Below are 25,448 nucleotides of genomic sequence, written 5' to 3'. Positions count from 1 at the left end.
TTAGATTAGATTTGACACAATGGTACAAAATAATCCCAGCAGGTGCTTTCGAAAGACTAAATCCACTAGAGGATAGGATTTAAAAGGGAGAAGAAAGACACCGGAAAACTTTCTATTACACAGTTTAAAAAAAAATCCCACCAAGCAATATTTAGCTTTGGATCAGGATATGGGACTGAAATTGGTTGAGTTCCCTTGGGCCACAGGGAACACTGGCAGACCTATCTCTCTGAATGCAGACATTGGCAATGATATTAAAGTTGCTCTGACCCAACTCTGTGACCTGGCTGGGTTAATGATTTCTTTCCCCCTAATCATGTTTCTGTGAAGGAGTTTTCATCATTCTAAAAAGGTTCTGCACTCCTCATGGCCAAAAGCCTACTTTATTCAGACCCAAGGTTTGGCAGGATCTTTTTCCCATTCACCATGGAGGAGTTGAATTGCTAACAGAGCAAGGCCTCCTGGACAACAAAGGTCTTGCTGCTTTTACTTACACCCTAGGTGGTTGAGTTCTGATGACAGTGGCTGCTTCTGTCTGACTTATTTGCAATGCCCCCCACACTTTTTGTTTGCATCAAACGTTGTCACAGCAGCAGCACAGAGAGCAGAGGCTCATTTACAGTGCCTCATTTATAATTCCACCACCTAGTCTTGTAATTATACCGTGAAAGACAGACAGAGGTCAGAGAGGCAGGATCACATTTGGGAAGGGAATAAATACCCCTCTCTGTGAACTCTTTTAGTCTCCATCTTGTTCCATTTACAGCCAGATATTAACTTTTCCTCTGGAACTCCAAACCGACAGACTGTTTCTTCTAAACACAGCTTCCTTTTTCTAAGACTGATGGCCATAGATTGACAACCAGATTATTTCTGCCTATCCACAAAGCAGCATTCAGGTAGCATAAAAACCTTGTTATAGAAATACAGTTACTTATCTGTCTCTCCACAAACCACTTGTATCAGATAACATTCCATTTAAAATCCTGGCCTTAATTTCTAGTACTAGAATTGATCCCTTAAGAATATGAGAAAATCAACAGTTTTCTGTTCTTTAAAATAGGGAGTGGATATGAGGATTATATGCGTAAAAGTATAAACAAAAGTTCACGTAAACCCCACTTTCCCTGTAAACAGAAATTGAAATAAACTTCTAGGCCCAAGATAGGGCACTCAGTCCCCAAACACCAACTCTGGGATCTATCTTTATTTCCTTGTTCCTTATTCATTTTCTATCTTTCTCTTTCTTGTTCCTTATTCTTTGAAACAATTCTAAGAATTCTAATTAATTCTAATTTAAGCCCATCCTATAAAAGTTCCCTGTCTTCCATCCCATTTTGCACTTCTCTGGACTCTTGAAAGTGGAGACTGCCCACTTCATGAATTGCTAAAGAAAGTTGATCCGTATCACCTAAATTGCTTTCTTAAATCCTTTTAACGAGAGGCACATGTTGGGTTCAGCATCAATCTAACAAAATATTCAGATAATAAGATAATTCAAAATGAAAAGAGTGAGAGAAATGGAGAAATCGATCAGCTCTCAAAAGCCTACAGAAGTGGAGAAGGTTTGCTCTACATGAAGCAGGCGACCCGAATATCTGGTGCTGGTAGTGGGAGAGTGAGTTGGGTAGAAGAGTATTTTAAGATTCCGTGGGAACAGATGCATGGTAGTCACAGGCAAAAGAAACTTCATTCAATAGAATTAATCAAATCTCCCTTGTGACTATCTCCACATTCCACATTCCTGAGTGAATATTGCTGGGCTCCCAACACTTGGCTCTAGCTGAAAGCTTCTATCACTTCCCCACTTCACTCTGGTCTCCGGGTGCCCTTCCCAGTAGCTTGGCTGCTGCCCCAGGGCACCAGAGCTTTGATCCAAGCTGAATGGCCATAGAATAGTTGATTCTGCTACGAACCCTGTGATCACAACTCTGTTCTCTCTGCCCAGCATCACATTATGCTTTGGACAAAAATAAAAAGACTTCAAATATACTGTGTGATTCAAGATTAACACACACAATGGCTATAAGAATATTTCTTGAATATACAAATATTTTACACTATACTCCTTAGAGCTACAATCTTTGAATGTCTTTCAAAAGCTAGGTTAAAGTTTTTTTTTTAAGTTCCTGTACCCTCCCGATTTTCCTCTAATGCTGTATTTTCATAATTCATTGAGATTTATATGGTAAACATTCCATTTATTTTGAAATACATCTTTATATTCCATGCATTAGCTGGAAGGTACAAATCTAAAAAGTAAAGGAATGAAAGTACATTTTATTTGCATTTGTAATGCAGTTACATAATTTTTGAGCTAGTGTGGTTTCCTGATACTATTTTTATGTTTACAGAACACTCTCATAGCTAAAATTGTACAACTATTAGCTCCAAAAATAATAATAATAAAGAGATTTTGCCACTATTTGTGCCAAAACTGTGAAATTTAATTTTGCTGCAAAGATTTTGATACTTAAGCAATACTTTGCTACCTGGTGGGCTTTCTCGTAATAGTCACTTCAACTGAATCTTACATCGATAAAATTTAATTAGAGAAAAATCCCATTCTTATCCATGAGTATTGTTATTCAAGTTATTGAATAAAGTAAGGCATAAATTAGAAACAAAGTTCTAATGCTTCAACCAGAATGGTTATCACAGTTGGAAAGCACAAAGGCAATGTACCCATGGCAGAGTGATTTTCATCATTTTTGCTGCATACTTTATTTTTCAAATGTGGAGGAAATTTTAAGGAATTTGTAAGAACCAGTAAAATGTAGATTATCTAGTATGCCTAATTTCATTATCTTAGTTTTCCTATCCTGCCTTTAGAGTATCATTTTACCTCCTGGGTACATCTTGCTTATTTCTATATCTGAATTATTTCATTCTCATGGGAAAGCAGAGAAAAATCAATTAATCACTATTCACAAACAACCTTGGAGCTTCAGCTGAAAGGCCTTTTGACAAGCAAAGAACTCATCTTTAATTTCCCGTGGCACTGTTATGTCCTCACTGATACAGACTTCTAAGTGATTTGTATTGGTTCTTAATGTCAGCGAGCCCTCTTGCTCATAGACCCCAGCAGTTAAAACCGGAAATAGATAAGACCATTTAACTCATGCTCTAACTAAAACCTATTGTGCTTATTTCTTATCGCACTTTCTTGAGGCATTGACAAAGACATTTTGCAATGACCAGAATGTTCTAACCACCAGACCAGAAAAGCCCTGATAGCAACGGAATGCCTAGAAGACCACACCCCACACATCCCAGTCCCTACCCATGATCATGGACTGAAAACATACCCACTATACGCTCTTTTGCACAGATGCTCCAACCTCTCCCTATAAAATTCTAGGTGTCCTTCTTATCGGTGGAGAGGTGGATTGTTAACGCTTGAGCTTGTCACCTCCCCCTGCTGCCAGCACCGAAAACAAATTTCTCTCTTCCTCTTTTCCAAACCCTCATTGCATTTGGCTTCTCTTGTGACACGTTTATCCAAGTTTGTTCGGCAACAGTGTTGGCAAGCTCAGCCCAGGAGGTGTACTTTCAATTTGTCCAGCCCCCTCAGGAGTCACCAGGGTGGAGCAGTTGGTCCTGGCAACGTGCACCAGGGCTCACCCATTTGTTTCCTGACTTAATGGCTGTGAGAGATCTTTCAGTAACATTAAGGCCCACATTTGTTTGTTTTTTTACAACACCAGGCTAAATGTAATAGTCACCTTGACTGAAAAACTCAGTTATGTTTACGTTAAGTCATATGCACAGTAATTGCCCTGGTGGAGGGAGCCACACCATCCTTTCTCACTTTAAGAAAAAGTAGATTGTGCTGGATTGTGGTTATTCACGCTGTCTAGCACCTTGCTTGGCACTTAGCCAAACTACTTGAAGGAATTAATGAACCATACAAACCACCAGATCTAGAGATATCAACTTACCAGCCAGCGTATGCATACATCCCATAATAAAAAGCCAGTGGCAACCCCATGATACTTGCATCTCTTCCTGAAAAGGCATCTTGAAAGTGTTGTGTTTGCCCTGCAATGAGAATAGAAAGATTTTAGGACTTTTCAAAGAATAAGCCATAAACATGGGGAAAGAAATGGGAGGGTTGGGGATGAACTATGCTGTTCCAGGTCCAGATTTCTCACTCCCTGTTCATTGCCAGATTTATCTATTAATACTTTATCCATTCTAGAGAAGGAGGCCCAAAAGTATATGGATCACCACTAACACTAACTACTTCACATTTCTTTTCTAATAAAATCATAGCAAAGAGGAAAATAGCATTTAAAAACCATTTCCTTGTTTGAGTGTGCCTCTGCTCTTTTAGAGTTTGAGCATGAAAGAAGACTAAAGAATACTCTGTAAGCTATAGTTCATAGGAGTATAGTAGAATTCTTTTAAATGAAGATAATGTAAAGCTTGTGTTGGGAAGCTAGAATTTCCTCTGCCCTTCCATATCCTTCTAGCTGGACTAACACTTAAACTGACATGAGGCAGATTAACAGGAGAAAATCAAATTTAGTAAACGTACATATGGGAACCTCCACAGACATGGAGATTCCAAAGACAGTGAGACAGTATGACACTTAGATGAGCTAAGAAGAGGGGTAGCATTCTGAGGATACAAAGGGGAGAAAGACATTTGTAGGAAGGTAAAAGGAGATGTTTGGAAAACAAAAGTTGCCCTGTTATGCAGATGAGTCTCTTAAGTAAAAAAGAATTTCTGTTAATAGCTCTCTTCCTGGTATAAGCAGGATAGGGTAAAAAGTTTTTCCTGAATCTACTGGGTTTGGATTGTTCTTAACTCAAAATAATGTTCATGCCAAAATGTCTCATCTTGCTGGCAGACTGCTCTGTCTTCTATACTTGGAAAGAAATATCGACAGGTCTACTCTCAATGAGGAGGTAACAAAAAAAACCCAAGAACCACCTTCTCATATCATTTAACTTTCTTTCTAATTTCTGTTTTCAACCTGTAATCTATTAGGCATCCACCATTATTGGTAAACCCTGTGGACCCAATCTGGCCTTTCAAAGCTTCCATGTTAAATAAAATTTTATTGGAGCACAGCTAGGCCTACTTGTTTGTGTATTAGGATTGATATTACCAGTCTATGGCTGATTTCACCCTGCAACAACAGAATTGGGTAGTCGTGACAGAGACTGTACAGCATGTAAAGTTGAAAATATTTACTGTCTGGCCTTTATGGAGAAAGTCCACTAATACTACGTCTTAGAGAATGACGTAGTTTCCTTTTACAAACACTGAAAAGGAATTATACTAAATTTTAAAATGGATAGATTTTAACAAATTATGCATCAATATGTGGATTGAATGCTTTAATTCTTAACATTTTTCCCTACTTCATGAATGATACTGGGCCTTCTTCGTGTGTATCTTTGGATAACTACCAAGAAAAACCCTACCAAAATTCAGATTTATTCAGCCAATATTCAAAGTTATATACAAAAAAAGTCTCTTTCCCAAAGAAAATAGCAAATGAGATCACCCAGAGGGGAAATGTGACTTTGTTTCAAAATTGGTCTTCACTTAAGTAAATAAAAGGAGGATGGAAGTTGGATGATGTATGTGATTACGACCCTCTCTCTTCATTCAAATCTCAATTCTTACCTGGGTTGCCCAGACAACAATATATATTAATATAATAAGTATGAGTTTTGAGACCAAAAACAAAGAAAGTTGAATTGTGTGCTAAATAATTTTTCCCTCAAAGTGTCCAGTTCCAAAATATAGTTCATTAAAAAAAAAAAAAATGACACCGTGAATTTAGAAATACCTCATAGAAGGGAAATATAAATACTGGGGCTCAGATAAAAATATCTATTGAATATTCTTTTATCATGGCCTATTGTCTCCTTGGCCAAAAGAGATAATATTCTAAGAGTACAGTACTGAATAATCAAGAAGAGAAACTAAACTTTGTTAAAGACCAGGTCCTAAAGCATAAATCCTAAAAAATGTCATTTTTAAAATATTACAAAAGACAGGCTTTTCTAAACTTCAGGAATATTTTGGCCGCATAACAGAGGTCTCAGGAATATGAAAATCCTAATATTCAAAGGAAAGTTTACCAAATCCTCATAAATAAATATAGACCACACAAATATTTTCAAGATCTTATTAGAGTGGAAATAAGTGCATAATCTGTATCAATAAAGCTTTTCTCTTCCTGGAGTTTCAAATTAATGTGAAAAATATGTGATTAAGTTAGAAAGAAAATCAACATTTTGTAGTAATAGAGTAAATACACTTGCTAAATGTGATCTCCAAAATATTAAAATTTACTTTAAATGTAGTAATATTCTTACGGTATTTCTCTACTAGGTGAACTAGAAGAGGAAGCCTGTTCACATTAAGCACTGATAGTATAAGTATTAAAAGATCATTCTATTTCAAGTGTCAAAAACGATCCAAAAAATACACTGTGATCTCTGCTCTTAAGGAATTTGCAATAAAATAACCTTTGGAAAACCTCACTTCATACATATATCAATAGGTGGAAAAAAAATGACTACAGTCTTATATTACACCAAAAAGAAAAAAAAAATCTTAGTTTTAAAGGATAGTACATCATCTTTTGGAACCTAAACTAGAACTAAAGTAGGGTCAACAACTCAGAGTCTCTGCACTTTCCACAAATGGAAGAAACCCCTTACAGAAGACTAACGAGTTAGCCCAGAAAAAGAAAACAGCAATAAAACAGATTATTTTCTCTGCATTTCTAATTGATCAGATAAAATGAGCAGGCTAGCTCTATGGGGACCAATGTGAATTGGAAGAGCGAGCTCATGTCTTCTCTTTCTTTAGTGTAAGCCATGGCATTAAAATCTTTATCGTATCTCCTCTGAGTTGGCTGAAGTTGCTGGATTTGATGCGAACATTGAGCCAGGACAGTTCTAAGATCTTCTATTCATAAATGGACAATTAGCAGCTCCTAATTATTGTTAATGTAACAATAAAAATTAAGTTTTACAACTTTTTCGTCAGATAATATTTGGTTTTTAGGAATGCTAGTCCCATATCTGACTCCCTTTCTGTCAAGACTCTTTTCTCAAGATAAAAGCAGTAATAGCCATAGAGTAAGAGAATTATTGGTCATCTTTCATCATTTTCCAGATATCCTTTCTTCTCGAGTCTTTATTACTATTATTGAACTATTTTAAAGTAAAACTAAGAGGATATAGGTATCTGTAGTTAAAACTAATTGCAATTTTTTTTCCACTTTGAGTTTCACTCCAAAGAGTTTATAGATGGAGAGAATTCACTAATGCCTTATTTTGTTGCCTGGCCCAGTCTTAATCTTCTTGTTGCCATTCAGCTGTAAATACCAACACACCCCAATGCAACCGTCTTTCAAATCAACTAGATGACAGTATAGAGTCTAAGTTCCACAAGCAGAGACTAATTAAGGGATTCTGCTAGTACAAGCAAAAGTTAGGGCTAGAAGAGATCAAAAGCAGATACGTATTTTAAAAAGCATTTACTTTCCAGTCCATACCTTTAATTAGCTGCATAACTCCAGGGACTATAATTATCAGAATTGCTGTGAGCTTGCAAAAGGTTAGGAAAATCTGGATCCGGGCACTCCAGCTGACACTCATGCTGTTTAGGACCATCACTACAGCTGCAAACAAATAAATGAAAGTTACAAAAGGTGAATTCTCATTGGCATGAAGACATGAAGACCTCGCTATTCAAAGTGCCATCCATTAATCAGCAAAGTTGGCATTACCTAGAAGCATTTTGGAAATGTGAAATCTCAGGCACTGCCCCTGACCTAATAGATACCTTTCAACAAGATCTCTAGGTGGTTTTTATGCACATTGAAGTTTGAGATGCTTGAATAAAACCAATGGACAGTAAATATTTATCTCATTTTTTGTTTATGTCAGTAAGATTGGGCATATATTATAGCTTCCTAAAAATCAGGTAAAAGTATCTTCTAACAAAACCCTGAAGTCATCACAATATTCAATCAAATTGCTGAATATGACTTTCTAGCTTGGTAGGTCAGGCGACTATTTCCTCCTGTGATGATGTTACCCATATGCACCTGCCAGTATGGAACCACTCAAGAAGGGGTGAGATGTCAAGAAGTTGGCTACAACTCTATTCTTCACTCTCAAAACTAGCCCTGTCTAGCACTCTTTGGTTTTCCTCTCCAGTTTCCAATCAGCACATGAACGACTGACTTTCAACCTTCCTTAAAAATATAGGCTTCCAGGGGCGCCTGGGTGGCTCAGTCGGTTGAGCGGCCGACTTCGGCTCAGGTCATGATCTCGCGGTCCGTGAGTTCAAGCCCCGCGTCGGGCTCTGTGCTGACAGCTCAGAGCCTGGAGCCTATTTCATATTCTGTGTCTCCCTCTCTCTGATCCTCCCCCGTTCATGCTCTGTCTCTCTCTGTCTCAAAAATAAATAAACATTAAAAAAAAAATTAAAAAAAAAATATAGGCTTCCAAAATGTGTTTGGGGACTTGGAAAAAAAAGTTGTAAGTTAATGAGTCCAAAAGAGTTCCCAGTCTAGGACACACCTTGGGTCTAAAGCCAGCAGAATTTCCCTTTCTTACTGATGCTGTCTAGTTTCCTGAGTAGCACTCAACTATCCACTTTTCCCATGTGGTAGACCATGAGAATCTGGAGACTAGAACAAGTATATTTGATCTCTGTATTGCTTGTGTTCAACTCTATATTTGACCCAGAAAGATAATCAACACAGTTTTATTGAATAAATGATTGAGTTGGATCCTTAGTTAAAAAAGAAAAAAGAAAAAAAAAACTACCTTCAGGCAGGAATGCATGAAATGAATGACGATACTCTAAGACTCTGCCTACTATCCTCTGCTGGAATAACTTCTAGAGGTTCTTCTAGACCATGGAATTCAACTTTATGCTCTTTCTGATAGTTAATATTCAGTGTTAACCACCCCTCCAAAGCTGTTTCATACCTGATATTTGCAGTTATTATCTTTAAGCTTTATTTTTAAAAAGGTGTATCCCTCCTAAGCAAATAACACAAATGTATGAATATACTTCTCAGGGGATAAAACAAAACAGGATTTTTATAATTCAAGTTGCAATAGGAAGTATTCATATTCTACACTAATCGGTTATCTCCATAGTTTCCACTGCATCATATAATCACTAGCTCATTTCAGAATTTTAGAATCAGTGAAATGTTATCGACATACAACATATACAGTAATGGCAAAAATTTAAAAATAAACTAGACCCCTAAAGGAAGACTAAAGTACACTTTTTTTAAAGATTTGTTATGTAACCATTTAAAATCATGATGCAGTTAAATATGTATTGCACGAAAGGATATTCATGATATATTTCTGACCAATACAGCAAGTTACAGAGAGAAGAATGGATGGATGGATGGATGGATGGATGGATGGATGGATGGAGACACAAAGGCAGAGAGATATAAAGGGGGGGGGGGGAATCTGAAACAGTGTTTACCAAAACATTAACAGAAGGTATTTATAGATGATGGAATAGTCAGTAATTTTCAATTTGTATTTCTTTTTCTACATTTAATCATTTTTATAATGGACCTGCAGCTTTTTAAAGTGAAAATCAATAAAGCAATTTTCATTTTTGAAAAATCTCAAAGATGGGAAAATAAGGGATCAGGATATCCCACACAAAGTTAAACAGGAGACTACTAATGAAGAAATGTCTCAAAGGAGTAATGATCAGGAAGGCTGGAACCACATATAGGATCCATGCGAGGCTAAGGGAAATATTTTACCTATGTTTGAAGCTAAAAACATGAAAAGAAGCAAGTCCATTGTTAATGGCAGAGTGCATTACTTTGTCAGAGGAAGGATACAAAATAAAATTATTTTTCTTTCTCCAACATAAAGCACTTATATGTTGGAAATAATTTAATGCAGCTCTGTTCCCCACTTCATCATCCACTTATCCCTTTCTTTTTTTCTATACAAATGACTGTGATAAATGAGTCATCATATGAAGAGCATTATTTAGTTAAAGGGACAACACTGACCTAAAAAAAAAACTGGACTCATGTTCCTACCACCAACAAAAGAGCACTGCTTTCTTTTAAATAGAGCTCCTAAAACCTGAAACACTATTTCTGAAAGTACTCCACAATAGAAAAGAGTTGTATATAGGGAAAAAAAGTACAAAGGAAAGAGAAAGAGAAAGAGGGGAAGGGAAGGGAAGGGAAGGGAAGGGAAGGGAAGGGAAGGGAAGGGAAGGGAAGGGAAGGCAAGGGAAGGCAAGGGAAGGGAAGGGAAGGGAAGGCAAGGGAAGGCAAGGGAAGGCAAGGGAAGGCAAGGGAAGGCAAGGGAAGGCAAGGCAAGGGAAGGCAAGGGAAGGCAAGGGAAGGCAAGGGAAGGCAAGGCAAGGGAAGGGAAGGGAAGGCAAGGCAAGGCAAGACAAGACAAGGGAAGAGGGAGGGAGGGAAGGAGGGAGGAAGGAGAAAATAAAGGTGGATGGGAGAAAGGAGAGAGGGAGAGAGGGAAAGAAAAGAGAGGGAGGGGGGAGAGAGAAAGAGGCATTCTTATTTTTGGAACCTCTATCTGAGAAGAGGAAAGGGGATTTGTTACTTTCATAAAGAGTGTAAGTCTTAATGTCTATTGAAAGAGAAAAAAAGTGAGCATTTGGGGTTTTCTTTTATACTTTGCAAAGTGTTCTTAGAAAAATCAAAGCAATCTTATGAATTGATAATCTCACCTTGCTTTCCTCTCAGGCAGCTGAAGAAAAAACTCTGGTTAAAACTGATTTCTCTCAAAGGTTTCTCAAAACCTCACATTATCTGAACATGCAGACATTGCACTCATTATTTGGTACACCAAATTCCAGCTGAGATGTACCTTTATGACCCTGAAGGATAAGGCTTAACAAGTAACAAGGCAGCAAGTACAGAGGCACTGTGAAGGTCCTCAAGTGACTAGAAATGCTGCTTCATCATGTGTCTTTACACAGAAATTTAAGTCTACATATGTTGCTTATCCAACAATATTGAAAAGGGGATTTGGGATTCACTAAATGCAAGAGCTTTCTGTGTTTCTGAAACACATCATATCTTCTTTGTTTTTATACAGACTATCTACCCACATTGTAATAAAAGAAATTTGAGTAAGTTCTGTGGTCCTACTTAGCTTTACTTCATTTGAATAATAATTGTAAATTTCACAATTAGAAAATATTTATATCAACTTTGGCTTTTTCTGTTGCCCAAATGAAAATACCGTGATATATCATTTTTATTTACTTACTTATAGTTCAGTCTGCTAAGAACTGAAATGCAAGAATGAAAGATAGATAGATAGGTAGACAGACAGACAGACCGACCGACCAACTGACCGACCCACCAACCAACCGGCCCTGGAGATAAGAAATACATGTTTAGAAGGGAGCTGTATCTGAAGAAGATGTTTAGGGGAACGCAAAGGACTTACACTGGGATTCAAGGACTGACAAAGTTTTCTGTCTGCACTTCTCTATTCAAGTCTATCTTTGGATTTGCAGAGTGAGATTATTGAAGCTGGGTATACTGGGTTTTCTCTCAGGTTCAGGTTCTCTCTGGCTTCTGGCTTCTGACTGTTTCATGCTAAATCGATAAAATATAGGGATGCTGCATGGTGAGTTAAAGTCGATCAGTCCACTGGTTTTCATAACATCTGCCTGAGTTACCACTCTCTTTGTTAGCATTCATTGCTTGAACGTACTAATTTCAGAGAGGATAAGCCCCTCTAGCTATAAACATCTTTAAAAACCAGAGAGATCTAGGATCTCAATGCCTGGGATAAAAATGCAAGCATCAAATAATTGTAAACTATTACTATATGGCAGATATTGTACAAAGACTTTACGTGGATAATGTTATTTAATCCTTATCTCTCTATGATGTGGTCACCATCATTGCTGGCATAATTTTTCAGATGGGCAGCTGAAACTTGAGATAGCATTTAACTCGCTCATGTTCACACAGGTAAGTGTGAAGATAGGATTGGAGCCTAGGTAAACTGACCTCAGAGTCCACACTTTTACCCCTAGCTCACAGGTGATAATGCAGGAATAGCTCCAAAGACATGATCTCACTAATATACCTAGTCCTTTCAAACTCCTAGTGGCTCTGCCTCTCGCTGTTAAGGTTCATGTTTACCTTGGCAGCAATTTCCCACATTTTGTTTGTCATCCTCCAGAAGGATATGGTTATTATTTTTCAGTCCTTATATATATCAATACCATGTATACCTACCTAAGAACTCATTGTCTTGGCAATTTAGCTATGGTGAAAAAAGGTGTAGGCATAGCCAGTCTTCAGAATATTTAAGCAAAACCACTCCACAAGCTATATTTGAAATGCTAACTCAGAACTGGTCCTGGATTTTCTTTCATGCAATTCAGTGATGGCAGGAAAACAGTTTGGGAAAAGAAAGTACAGTCATATAGTAATGGAAGTGGCTAATTTGTTCTTATAATGCACTCACGGTGTTATTTTCTTCCTTCCTCTAATTATTCCCGCAAGGTGTGAGAAGCAGGGTGGGGCTCTTTACTCACCTATACACACTAAGCCAGGAAGGAACTTGGGATTGAAGATTGTTAGGAATGGATCTGGCACTAGATTTCATATTTTAAAGAAAGTATTTTTACCATAATATTCTGCCATTGAATTGTATACCTACATAGGGAATAGTTTCAGGAGACCAGAACAAAAGACTGGATATCATTTTAAGTATTGAACATCCTTCAGTTTTTACCAAAGCCACAAGGACAGTGAAACTTGATGATGTCGCACAGAAGGGAGTAATGTTCACAATGGGCTAGCAGAGAGCACCTGATGCGAATGCCTAAGATTTCCCAGCTTGACTTCCCTGTGCCTGACATGTTTACTCGAATGGAAAGGATTTGGGATAAGCAAAACCTTTTCATTTTTATTAATTTGACAGCAAGGAAGTCCAATACTTTAAACAAAGGGCAGATCGACTAGCATTCAGTAACTGCCCACTCCTACCCCAGCGTCCCTTCTCAAATGCTTGGTCAACATTTCACAAAACTTGAAATCTTTCTTTCTGTGACTTGATTGTAGCAAGATCTTTCAGGTTTCCTCTCTTTTCTACACTTGAACTAGCCGTTTCAAATGATCACAAACTCTTTCCTTCCCTAAAGAATACACGGAAGCAATTCATGCAATTAAACTCTATTTTCTACATCTCACCAACCTTCCACCCTTAGCACATACTCACATGTAACAACTTGGAATGTGAAAGATTTGCCCCCAGGTACATTTCTCCTTCTCTGTCTCCATCTCCACCCCTGGTTGGTTGCCCCATTAACGCTAAATTCTTCTTAAAGTTAGTTTCATGGTTCCAGACAGACCACTGATTTACATTACCTACCACACTGAGTCATAACAATACCTTGTTTTCTCTTTCAGTGAAATCTCCAAATTATAGGAACCCAATTCCTCACAGTCTCAAGCTTGCAAATGGAACATCAAAACTTTTAAGCTGATGTTATAAACAATGGCAAAAATGGAAGAAAATGTCTAGGTTCATCCAAGATTAACACAGGCTTTGTGAACTATTTTACCACCAATCTCTACTACTGGAGTTTGGTAAACTAGAACACACGTAGTTATCCTTCCCTATAATAGTGACAAAATTTTGGTCTGTACAGCGTCCATTTCCTCCTGCAAAATACAGATTTTCCCTCCAAAAAAGTGTAATAGCATGGGGATAAGGAAAAAGAGTCATCTAGACTTACCAAAATAGTAATATATTGCTGTTATCTATCTCATTTCAAGTCCAAAGCAGGTAATATTTATAGATTTATGTTTACATAAAATCTACTGAACCCGTGCTAATCATAACCTTTATTTAAGTTGAGAAATACGTACGCCCACATGAGAGATACCTTTTAAAACTTTTATTGTACATTTACAAATCTCTCAAAGAGATGACCTCTGTCTTCTTTTCAAATATAATAATCACGGTATGATTCTGCCTCAGTTATTTGAGGGACAAGAATAAAATGGTTACAATAATGGCTATTAGTCCAATCCTTCAGTGGGACACCAGATATATTAAGTACTTTCTATGGGCAAGGCACTTTGCTAAAGGCCTTAAAAACCTGACGTAATTTCACCTCTCCGCAGCCATCCAAGACATTATCTTTTCACAGGTATCTTACTAATAAATAAAAGTAATGCTTAAGAAGGTTTAATATTTAGCTCCAAATCACACAACTAAGAAATTGTGACACTAAGTTTCAACTCCAGGTTGTTTGCCTTCAAAGCCTAAGCTGTAACTACTATGCTAAGATAGTTCATCCCACAAAAGCTCATGGTATTAGTTCTGAATATCACATTGAGCAAACTGTATTTCATTTCCCACCATTGTCCTGCTGCGTGAGAAAACTGAAGACGTGTAATCCTCCAGGTTTAACGAGTAGACTTTTCTGCTAGAGAAAATTTCGTAGATCTTTCCGCATAAAAAATCAGTCAACAAATATTTATTGAACACAAACGCCACACTAGGAGCCATGAGAAGGGCTGGAAATATGGCAGTAAAAGGGCCCCTGGTCTCATGGAACTTCAAATGATGTTTTCCCACAAGAGTATAAATAGCTACCATTTGTAATTGTTCTGAATAAATTGCAGGCATGACCTAAACACTACACATACATTGTCTCAGTGAATATCATTTAATCCTCACAAAACACTCTCTGAGACTCCACAGGATCTGCAGGTAAGAATACTGAGATGTGAAAGGCTAAATGATTTGTCCCTGAGTCTCACATCTACAGTGTGCATGAAGGGCATGATGAGTTCAGTTTGCCATTACCTCTCCCAAACTCAGATATATGTACTTTGAGTATTTTTCTTTGTCTTTCTTCAGAGATTTCACAGAAGAAGAATGGGTACATGTTTGGTGGATAAAGTAGGAAATCCGGGATGAACCTAAGTTCAAAAATACATGTATCTACACTAAAGATATTTTTACGTGTAATTCCTGCAAATGAACCACTCACCGTACATTGTTCTCCTCATCGTTGTACTGAAACACCTTAGACATGCCTAACTGAAAATTCTTCATAAGTATGCAATTAGTTATTCCTGCATTGCTTGCTATTTCCAAATAGTTCAAACTTAATCAAACATGATCATATTGATTCTTCAAACTGAGTCAATTAGCATCTGGAAGTATTATTGTTTCCCATACTATTCAAAGGTTTGGCTTCATATCGCTTAGGTAATGTTGTGCATGTTCCCCTTTTCCATTTCTTTTAAAAACTATCCAGAATTTGGGCACAGTGATAAATGTGAACAAATTTCTAACTTGGAGATCCAATTTGAGAAGTACTACTAGTAAGCGAATATGAAAAAGAAGACCTTATCGTGACCATCAACGGGCAGCTAAAACCGTAACACTGAGAGTGACAGTTTGCTAACAGTATAAAATATATCAACACAATGCACACACCCGACACATGAACAGCACTCCGTGAGCATGAGTTATCACGTAACATGTTATCAGTGAGAAAGGATAAAATTCTAATTCAAAAACCCATGAAATAATTGGGTTTTCATCTGTAAAATTCTCTTCTCATGTACTCCACGAGAACTGTTATTTTACTAATAAGGTGGTTTTTGTTTGCCTATATTAGAAGATTAGCCATCATATCTATTGACCCAAGGCAAAACTGGCATGTAATGTAATACCAGGGATCACTCCAAATCCTTAATCTTTTCTTTATTTTCCAACATAAATTTGGCAAGGAACTGAAGGGAAAAGAGCATGATGTGGAAAGCAGTCCCATCATATATGTCTAAAGAAGCTTTGTTATCAATCACTTTTGCTCTTTTTTTTTTTTCTTTTTCATATTTAGACCTATGATACTCACTTATGCCCACGGCTGTAATGAGCTTGATTGCAAGTTCAGGAATTTCACACTGAATAAAAAATGGTTCCAGAATGTAGCGTCCAAATGCCAGAGAAATCACAGCAGTGGCTGCAGGGCTGGAAAAGAATATTCAGGTTAACAAAGGAAAAAATAAATAGCATCTTTGCTAAACTTTTTCTACCTTGAGGTAATGTTATTCAACATATAGAACATGTTAAATAGGAAAGCCTATAGTTTTCCAAACTCCACATTTGATTAGGTTGTCACAGATAGTCCAAATGAAATATTGCCTATAACTTTGGTGGCTAACTTACACTTGACATATTCATGGAAGCAAGATTGGGTGCTATCAGTTTTGCCCCTGCTCTCCTATATTTGACTTTTTTTTTCCTTAAAAATTTAGTTTATTATTTGAGATCCTGGCAGAACTGGGCTATACAAGAAGCAGTCTTCTTAATAAGTCAACAAATAGGGGTGCCTGGGTGACTCAGTCAGTTGAGCGTCTAACTTCAGCTCAGGTCATGATCTCACAGTTCGTGGGTTCGAACCCCACATTGGGCTCGGTGCTGACAGCTCAGAGCCTGGAGCCTGCTTTGGATTCTGTGTCTCCCTTTCTCTCTGCCCTTCCCTACTCATGCTCTGTCTGTCTCTCTCTCTCAAAAATAAATAAACATTAAAAAAAAATAAGTCAACAACTAAACTCCAGCCACAGCATGAATGGGTTAAGGGTGTAGATCTAATGAGTTGGAGCCCAGTCAAGAAAATGAATACAAAACTCAGATTTTTAAAAAAAAAAATTTTAATGTTTATTTATTATTGAGAGACAGAGAGAGACAGAGCATGGGCAGGGGAGGGGCAGAGAGAGGAGGAGATACAGAATCAGAAGCAGGCTCCAGGCTCTGAGCTGTCAGCACAGAGCCCAACGCGGGGCTCAAACTCACAAACCGTAAGATCATGACTGGAGCCAAAGTTGGATACTTAACCGACTGAGCCACCCAGGGGCCCCCAAAATTCAGATTTAGAAATTAGTATTAATAAGTATTCATTTAAAATACATGCTTATGTCCTTAACATTATGTTCTTATTTTTCTAGTACAGACAAAAACGTGAAGAGGCAAGTGATTATTCTTAATTTCTTAGAAATATTTAGATGCAAAGTAAAAGTCAAAAAGTAAAAATGCTCTTGTAATTTTATACAACTGAGAAAACATGAATGAGAAAATGAAATAAGTGCAGGTTTATAGTAAATAGGTAAGAAACCATTCTATTTTAATTCTTCAAATATTTCTATGAGAAAATTACATGTGCCTTTAAATACATGTATGTATGAATATATATTCTTTAAACACACAGGCAAGTTCATGAAATTATCTAATTTCTCATGCCATTCTTCTCTTTCAGCTTCTCTTCTCATAGTTGCCCAACACCTTAGATTGTCAGAAAACCAACCACAATTACGTTCCAAACTTGGCCTGCTTGTACTCAATAGCACCATACTTTTTTTCATTTTCTTCTTTTCCCAAGGACCCCCTCTTCTCCCTTACCCCAACAAAAGACTGTTTTTCCTGTTCTTTATCATTTGTAAATTTTTGATGCATAAATTAAAATCTGATCACCTCATTTTAGTGCTTTCAAAACATGCTCAGAATATGCAAAATCCTTCCGTGAAGGCTACATCTAGTCTAAGTGTTCCCTTCCTCTTAGTTTGCTTCTTCTCACTGGAAGGAGCTGAACACCCTTTACCGGGAGCCCCTACAACTCATTGGTAGTTTTTTATACCCTATATCTTTGTTCAGTCTTTCTTGGCCCAGGGAAATTCCTTTACCCTTCCGGTTGGGTGAGAGGTCTCTGAGTATACTCCTTTACGAAGGCCCATGGCTTCCCTTTCATAGTGCTGATCACAGTAGCAACTTTATCTTCACTATGTGATTTCTTGATTGATAACTCTTTCCCTCGCATGACCCTGAGGATCATGAGTTCAAGACTGTGTCCATCTTAGTCACTATTATTTGCCAGTGTTTAGTATAGTATCTATCGTAAGTAGAAACCAAATAAACATTGAATATATGGTTAATGTGTGAATTCAATCATCTAATGACCCTGCTATGTACTGATATATGATATTTATTTTATTGAAATCTGTGTTCTACAGATTATTTCTGACAAGAGTGACTTACCCTGAAGCAAAATTTTAAGTATTTAGGCATCCTGGGTGTTATGAGCAGATGAGAAATATTAAAGTACCTAGGTATCTTGTCACTCCACAAGTCATTCATTACTCTGTTTATTTAGAAGACCAACCAGGCAATGGGAGTCTCTTATTACAAAGGAATATATGAACCCTTTAAAAAAAGCTTCTAGAGTATATCTGGATAATTTCCTCTGTCAGTACATACACACACACACACACACACACACACACACACACACACTCACACACACCGTGAAGCAGCTGTCTTGCAATGTAAATAACATTTGATTATGAGCTACCCGGGAGCAAGAATTGTGGGTCATTCCACTTACAGTCTCTTTAACTTACCATTCACCATTCAGTAGCTGTTTAAGGAATGAATAAATAAGTGAATGAACACTGTATCTGTGCTATTGTGAACACAATGATCACGTTCATCACAATGTCCAGTAATTAGCTAAAGCCATGCAACACATACCTAGCTGAAGAGGGATTCAGGTGCAGCTATATCAGGCTCCAAAGCGCCCACCATCTTAACAGCCCAGCACCCTGAATAAGTAGTGTCCTCACTTGATGTTTATTTATTTTTGAGAGAGAGAGAGAGAGAGAGAGAGCAAGGGAGGGGGTAGAGAGAGGGAGACAGAAGATCGGGAGTGGGCTCCTTGCTGAGAGTGGAGATCCCAACAAAGTGCTGGAACTCGTGAACTGTGAGATCATGACCTGAGCTGAAGTCAGATGCTCAACCGACTGAGCCACCCAGGTGCCCCAAGTGTCTTCATTTGAATGCTGAGAATGTCAAATCCAAAATATTGTAACCTTAAACTTTCAGCCAAAAAGAATTAAATGGTCCAAAAAGACTTTAATATTGTTGTTCAAAAAGAATTTACTGTCTATAATGCTCAGGACACTGATTAAGAAGTATAATGGTTTCAAAAGTGTGAGGCTTGGTCTTATGCACTTAAAATGCCTGTAGTTCCAATGGGTAAAAAGAACATAGACACCTGACATATTAAGTAAGAACACAAGATATGTTGAATGCCAAATAAAAATGGGAGACTGAATTTTTTTCAGAAGAATTAAGAGAGAAAAGAAATAGAAACTAGGGTAACCAGGAAATTAACTGTGGAAGAGGTAAGATTTAGGTTAACCTTTGAAGAGTAATATTCAGATAAATCAAAAAAGAGCAGAAGGTACATCCTAAGCAAATCCCAGATTTTAGAAAAGGAACAAAATACTTCTTTAATATTATTTTCATTATAACAGGTTTTAAATAATGCAGAATTGTCTAAAATGAGAACAGACTTAACAGAGAAGTAAATACCAATCTAAGCTCTTTGTTAAAAAAGAAATGCCTATGACTATAAAAATCATGGCTAGTGTTAAATCGATACTTATTAGCCCTGCATTTGCCACTTATGCCCCAAATATTAGGATAAAAGCTCGCTGGCGCTCTCAGCTGTGTATGTCCGATAAGTTTACAGTAAGAACAAGTTTCTCCAGTTATTACCGTTAAGCTCTACAATCAGGATGTGTAAGTCACATCTTATGGCAGCAGTTACCTTAAGGAAGCATGTTACTCTGAACTGTACACATGACATCACAGGTTTCCCACAATGTGAAAGGAAATTTGCTATTCAGAGTGACTTAGCAATATTTGTTTGGATTTTAAATGAAGACAATTTTTTACAGCAATAAAGCTTTTTTTTTTTTTGGGCAACTATAGTTCGCTGATTTGCTTAACAAGAGAAAATGAGTCATTCATGTCAAGTCATTTTTGTGTGCAAAGTATAAAACTCAGTGACACACTAAGTTGTTAGGCACAGAAGTTTCCTAGTCACGACAATTGAGGAAAGTTAAAAGACAATGGAATCTACAGGAAGAAAAACTCCACCTACTAGCATAACATTTAATTTTGTCTGGCCAGTCAAAACGCATGATTTATCAAGGTGGATTCTGATGCTTCGTATCCTTTCGAGTCAACATACTTTCTAGAAATGTCAGAAGATAATTGAATATTAAAGAAAATCAGACACTGTAAAAGTTTGGCAGGAACTGAGAACTATTGCCAGTGAGAAAACTGCATTCAAAACATTGAGAGAGGTATCTTATCATAGATTTCACATCCTGAAATAGACATGTTTACAACATAGGCACATGACACACATATTTCTAATCAGTTAAAGACAATTAAGATGATTTAAAGAAGGGTGTAATGAATGGATTTATTTTTCCTTAACTGTTTTCTTATCTATGCTCTCACCGTATTATGAGCAGTTCCACCCAGACTCGTACGAAAGCTGGTAATGGGCCAAAGACTTCCAGAATGTATGTATAATGACCACCAGATTTCTTTATACTTGTTCCCAATTCAGCATAGGACAAGGCTCCTGTGAAGTATTCATAATAAAAAAGGTACAAAATTAAAATATTAATTAGTCATCCGAAGGTAGAGTTGATGCAACAATACTTATGTTTAGGTAACATGTTACTACATCCTTTGGTCTGAGTGAGGTGTTTATTTCAAGAGAAGTTAACAGTCATCTGATTGTTAGGAGCCATCAAATTCCTTTTCTAACTTCCGCATGGTTGAGATCTAGTTCATTCTGTTCAAACAATGTAATTTTATTTGAAATGGTAAAGACAAACTTCTAAAATAATATCATATTATTAAGAATTATGAATCTCAAACCTGAGAAAAAGAGAAGATAGATGCCAATAATACCAACCTATTTTAAAAGGAACTACACACCAAGACAAGGAATTATCCCAAATTGACCTTATTATATTAAGAATCCTTTTAATAAATGGTATTTCTGTTGCACATCAAAATTAACAAAATTTATTTGTGCTTCAGAAAAGGATAGACTCTTGGCCTTGCAAGACTTCATTTAATTTGTAGGATATGGTTTGTCAAGAAAATGAATCTTGACTCCAATATTCTATTTCTAGAAAAGATTTTCTTGGATATTTTTTGAAGACTACACTTCTGAGTAGTTAAAAGAACATACTGTTTAAAAAGAGATGCTATAACTTATGTATATTAGGTAAAATTAATTATAAACATTTAGCCATCTTAACATTTAGCAATGCAATCCACATGGGCTTGAGCAAGTTATGTAACCTCCCCAAATGTAAGTTACTTTATCTATAAAATGAGATCTCAATTCTTACCTCATAAGGGAGTTGTGTTTATAAATGCGATATTGGGCTCCAAGGACAGTACTGGGCCTGATACATTGAGAATACCTCATGAAATATGCCTATTAATTTGAGCAATTAACTACCAAGAAAATGAAAAATACATCTTGGTACTACGTGAAAAATTCTATTCATTCCGCAAAGTACTCAAATGTAACACAAATTTTTGCTTGAACTACTTCAGAGACTAGAAGTGTGGGAAATTATTATAGTAAAGCTTCATGCAGAACTGTCAACATGTATAAAATTTGGATATTCAGTTATATCTTAGTATCGTTGATCCTATTCCCAAACCTAGCTCTGTATCAGAATCACCTGAGAGTAAATTTCCACACACACAAAAGCATACACACGAAAACAGAATCTAAGGCCATACCCTACAATTTGTTCGCTACCAAGTCAGTCCAAACTCTCCAACAGAGAGAGCCACACAAGTCTATTATTTTAAATTTTGTACAGATGATTTTATTATCTTTTTAAGTTTTTTTAATTTATTTTGAGAGAGAGAGAGAGAAAGCAGGGGAGAAGCAGAGAGAGAGACAGAATCCCAAGGAGACTCCCATGCTGGGCTTGAACTCATGAACCATGAGATCATGACCTGAGCTGAAGTCAAGAGTCAGATGCTTAACCAAATGAGCCACCCAGGCACCCCTATACAGATGATTTTAAAACACCTAGTCTGCAAATTAATATTTGAGGACCACTAATATAGTTTGCCTATTTGTAACTAATTGTAACTGGTTGCAATTCACTCTGGTGGAAACCAGTCGCCATGTTGGTAGCCTGTATAAAAGAGCTTCCCATATAAAATGTTATTGGAAAGTCTTAAGTACCTCAGAATTTATTGCCAGACAATCAATACCTAGACCTGTGTCTGCTTTGTTGAAACTCCAGGATGGTTGCCCTAGGTTTAAATTGAGTTCGGGAGGAATGAGATTTTCATTTAAAAGTCTCAAGCTCCATAACCATTTTACCCAGATGAAAAAAGTTCAAAACAAGATGTAAAAATCCATGTATTGACCCTGGCTTTTAAAAAATTGTAAACCAAATATACAGATTCTTTACTCGTAGTTCCCGAGTTCTAGAGTTCTAAGAGAAAGTATTTGTTTTCCTTACATTTTGCTTTGCTTCCTGTTAGGAAGGCACTCCTGTCAAAAAGCTCCTAGGAACTTAAGTGACAAATAAAATGTAAATACAGATAAGAAGATTAATACAGGAGCATGCTCCCTGGGATTAGTAATCAAAGAATATCAACTCAAATGTAACCTGAGCTAGTCCTTTTAACATTTTTTTTTCCTGAGCTTCTGCTTGAGTTGATATACTTACACAGAACCATATTTTCCTAGTGGAATAGCATTTTAACTAGTTCAATCCTCACAGCAATTCATTTTACTATATGTGAATAACCTTTTATTATGTATAAAAATCAAATCACATAATGGGAGCTGCATGTATAGAAGTATGAAAAGTCCAGGAAATTGGTTATGGTTTTTCCTATCAGACATTGATTTATTCTCAATTTACAAGTACTTGTAGAAGAGTAAAGACTGAGGGTGCACAAAGTCAGTTAAGAAGAACAATGAATAGGTTTCTCTTTGTCTATAAATGTACATGCCAGAACCATACAGAATACCACCAACTCTTTTTAAAAACCTAAAATAATTCTTCTACACATCTTTCTATACCACAGCATTGTTTTAATGAATTTTACTTCTTCCTGATGGAAATCTGACTTCTCTAGATGAATACCCAAACCAATGCATTAAAACACCACAAGGCCTTCAGAATGAATGGATTGGTACATGTAGGACCAAGAGTTAGTACTTAGTCCTAGAGTTAGGACAAAGCTTTCTGTTAGTACCTTTAAAGAGCAGGGCCTTTTGGAATTAAAACATACTGGTTGCCACGAAAGAGCAGATACATGTTGGACATTTTCCCCCATAGTGTAGATAAAATTTTATTTTTTTGACCATTCACCAGCTTTTGTCACCTTTGTAAGGAACTCAGGTAGCTTTCTAGTAACTTGCGCACCCCGTGAAAGGTATCTATTACCTCTTTGCTGTCAATATCAAATCAACAAAAGAGATCTAGAACTCGAAGCAAAACTAATAGTCATCCTTCTACTACTAGTTCTGTGCAGGTTAACTCAGTGAACAGGCGGGCAAGTTATCTACGTCCGTGAAGACCCAGTGAACTATAAATGAAGAAAGTAGATCTGGGCAAGCACAGCAAACTAACACTCAGTTCCGGTTTTACTATTCATGTTGCAAACATTTAGGGGTGACAGGGAGAGACGAGAGATTGAAAAACTTTGAAATGCGCTCAGACCCTTGCAATATTCCCACTTATCACAGGAATTGAGTTATGTGCCGCCACACGTATTTCCACGGCAAGGACTTTTGAAATAATAGCAGCAATGGACAAGCACGCCAAGTTAACAAATTAAAAAGAAGACTGCCCTCCCCCCCCCCCCCCGCGGTTTATTTTGCCAATAAAAACACTGTCAAACTTCTGTTGAATACTAAGTTCTGTGTCTAAATAGGCCATGCCGGGTTTCACTTCACAGGTGTTTCATTCGGCGGGCCAGCTGCCAAGATCCCTCAAACACAAGTCACTGAGAACCACTGCCCGGTACAGAAAGCTCGCATCTATTTTCCCGGGTCATCAAAGTGAGCCTTTGCTCTCATGGCCACAGGGAAAAGTCAGAAAAGAGTCTGTCGGAGTCAGGGGAAGAGAGTAGGGGCTGTGGAAGCAAGTCGGTGGAATGCAGGATCCTGCCAACAGTGGACGCTGTGTTTGGGTAGTTCGCATACTTCAACAAGAATCAGAGCCTCTGGCGTAGCCTTTGCCATTCATTCACTCCTTAAAAAGTACTCTTTGCTTTCCCAGAGAGCAAACTGCCCGGCTCCACAGACATACCCCCCAGAGAAGAAGCTGCACTCACCAAACAGAGACAGGACCCCACAGACTGTCCAGATAATCAGAGACATGCCCACGCTGCCCGTGTTCTGGAGCACGCCCTTAGGAGAGATGAAGATTCCTGCTCCAATGATCGTGCCAATGATGATGGAGATGCCCCTCAGCAAAGTGATTTTCTTCTTCAGCACCACTTTCTCCTGCCCAGGTGGCTCCTTGCCACCCAAAGAAGGCAGCTTCCCATTAACATTCCCCTGCAGGTAACCTCCACTGGAGATGGTGGACACAACAGGCTTTTTGACCATTGTAGTGACACGCGGGGAAAAAGGAAACACAGGAAAAAAAAAAAAACAACAAAAACAACAACAAAACCAAACAAAACCAAACAAAAACAAGAACAAAACCCAAAACTTTCCACTTTGGTCTCTCTTGGTGTGACTGACCAAATCTCTTCCTCTTTGCTTTCAGATTGTCTCTCTCAGGGCTATTGTGTTCACAGGTAAAAACTCAATGGTGCCTTTTTCTCCTTCACAGCTCTCTGATTACTCCTCAGAAACACCTGTGTGTTCATGGTGCTCTCGCTCCTCCACCACCTCCGACTCTACCTCTGCGGCTGCGGCTGCTGCTACCGCCCTATCATTACAGACCAGCTCAGCTTCCTCATGGGCTGGTATTTAAGCTCCTGCCTGTCACACCAACTTATTCCAGCTTAATGATGATGCAAATTCTCCAGGTTTGCATCAGCCACATGAGAAGGCTCCAGCATTACTCAGCTCTTTTTTTTTTTCCCCCCAAACATTAGCAGCATGTTGCTCAACTGACCTCAGCTTTTCAGAGAACAAAGCACACACTTAAAAGGGATCTTAACCAATCCAGGAGGAGTAAATTCGGAACAGACCTTCCCAGAGATTTAAAGCAACTCCTAGTGAGGGACAAAAGCTCTTCGCGCGAAAAGAAAATGAAAAATGAAACAGGAAATGATCACTGCTTTGCGAGGAGTTTCTTTTTTAACTTACGTATAAAGACATGTCACGCGCAGCTGTTTTGATAATAGAGCGTAACCCAAAGCTGCATTCTTTATAACAAAACATTTTGAGATTTCATGTTTTCTGGTTATTTATTTTTATTTTTTTTACTTTGGGTTTCTGAACAATACAGTCAAGCGAGACTGATTCTGTATGGTTGCTGTCAGACATACAACTGTGAGACTTACTCAACATTAAAAGA

General features: G+C 37.6%; 1 protein-coding gene across 3 annotated transcripts in view; it reads right to left on the bottom strand.

Annotated features, from left to right (window-relative positions):
• Positions 1–25,131, bottom strand: part of SLC7A11 (solute carrier family 7 member 11) — a 167,722-nt gene extending 142,591 nt beyond the window's left edge. The window contains exons 1-5 of one of the 3 annotated variants that reach the window (XR_009259303.1): positions 24,250–25,128; positions 20,368–20,494; positions 15,917–16,032; positions 7,530–7,655; positions 3,942–4,041 (exon numbers count right to left, since the gene is read on the bottom strand). Coding sequence is in view for 2 of the 3 variants with exons in the window: in XM_058721369.1 (XP_058577352.1) it covers positions 3,942–4,041; positions 7,530–7,655; positions 15,917–16,032; positions 20,368–20,494; positions 24,250–24,526 (746 nt within the window). In the remaining variant the exon portion in view is untranslated. Of the gene's footprint in view, positions 1–3,941; positions 4,042–7,529; positions 7,656–15,916; positions 16,033–20,367; positions 20,495–24,249 lie in introns of all 3 variants that reach the window. The other 2 variants (XM_058721369.1, XM_058721367.1) reach the window with 2 other exon arrangements.
• Positions 25,132–25,448: the final 317 nt, after the last annotated feature.

This window comes from Neofelis nebulosa, chromosome 3 (genome assembly GCF_028018385.1).
Source record: "Neofelis nebulosa isolate mNeoNeb1 chromosome 3, mNeoNeb1.pri, whole genome shotgun sequence".
In the NCBI taxonomy this organism is placed as follows: domain Eukaryota; kingdom Metazoa; phylum Chordata; class Mammalia; order Carnivora; family Felidae; genus Neofelis; species Neofelis nebulosa.
Note: the sequence above shows the minus strand (reverse complement) of the source record. Positions and strands in the feature narration are given on the sequence as shown.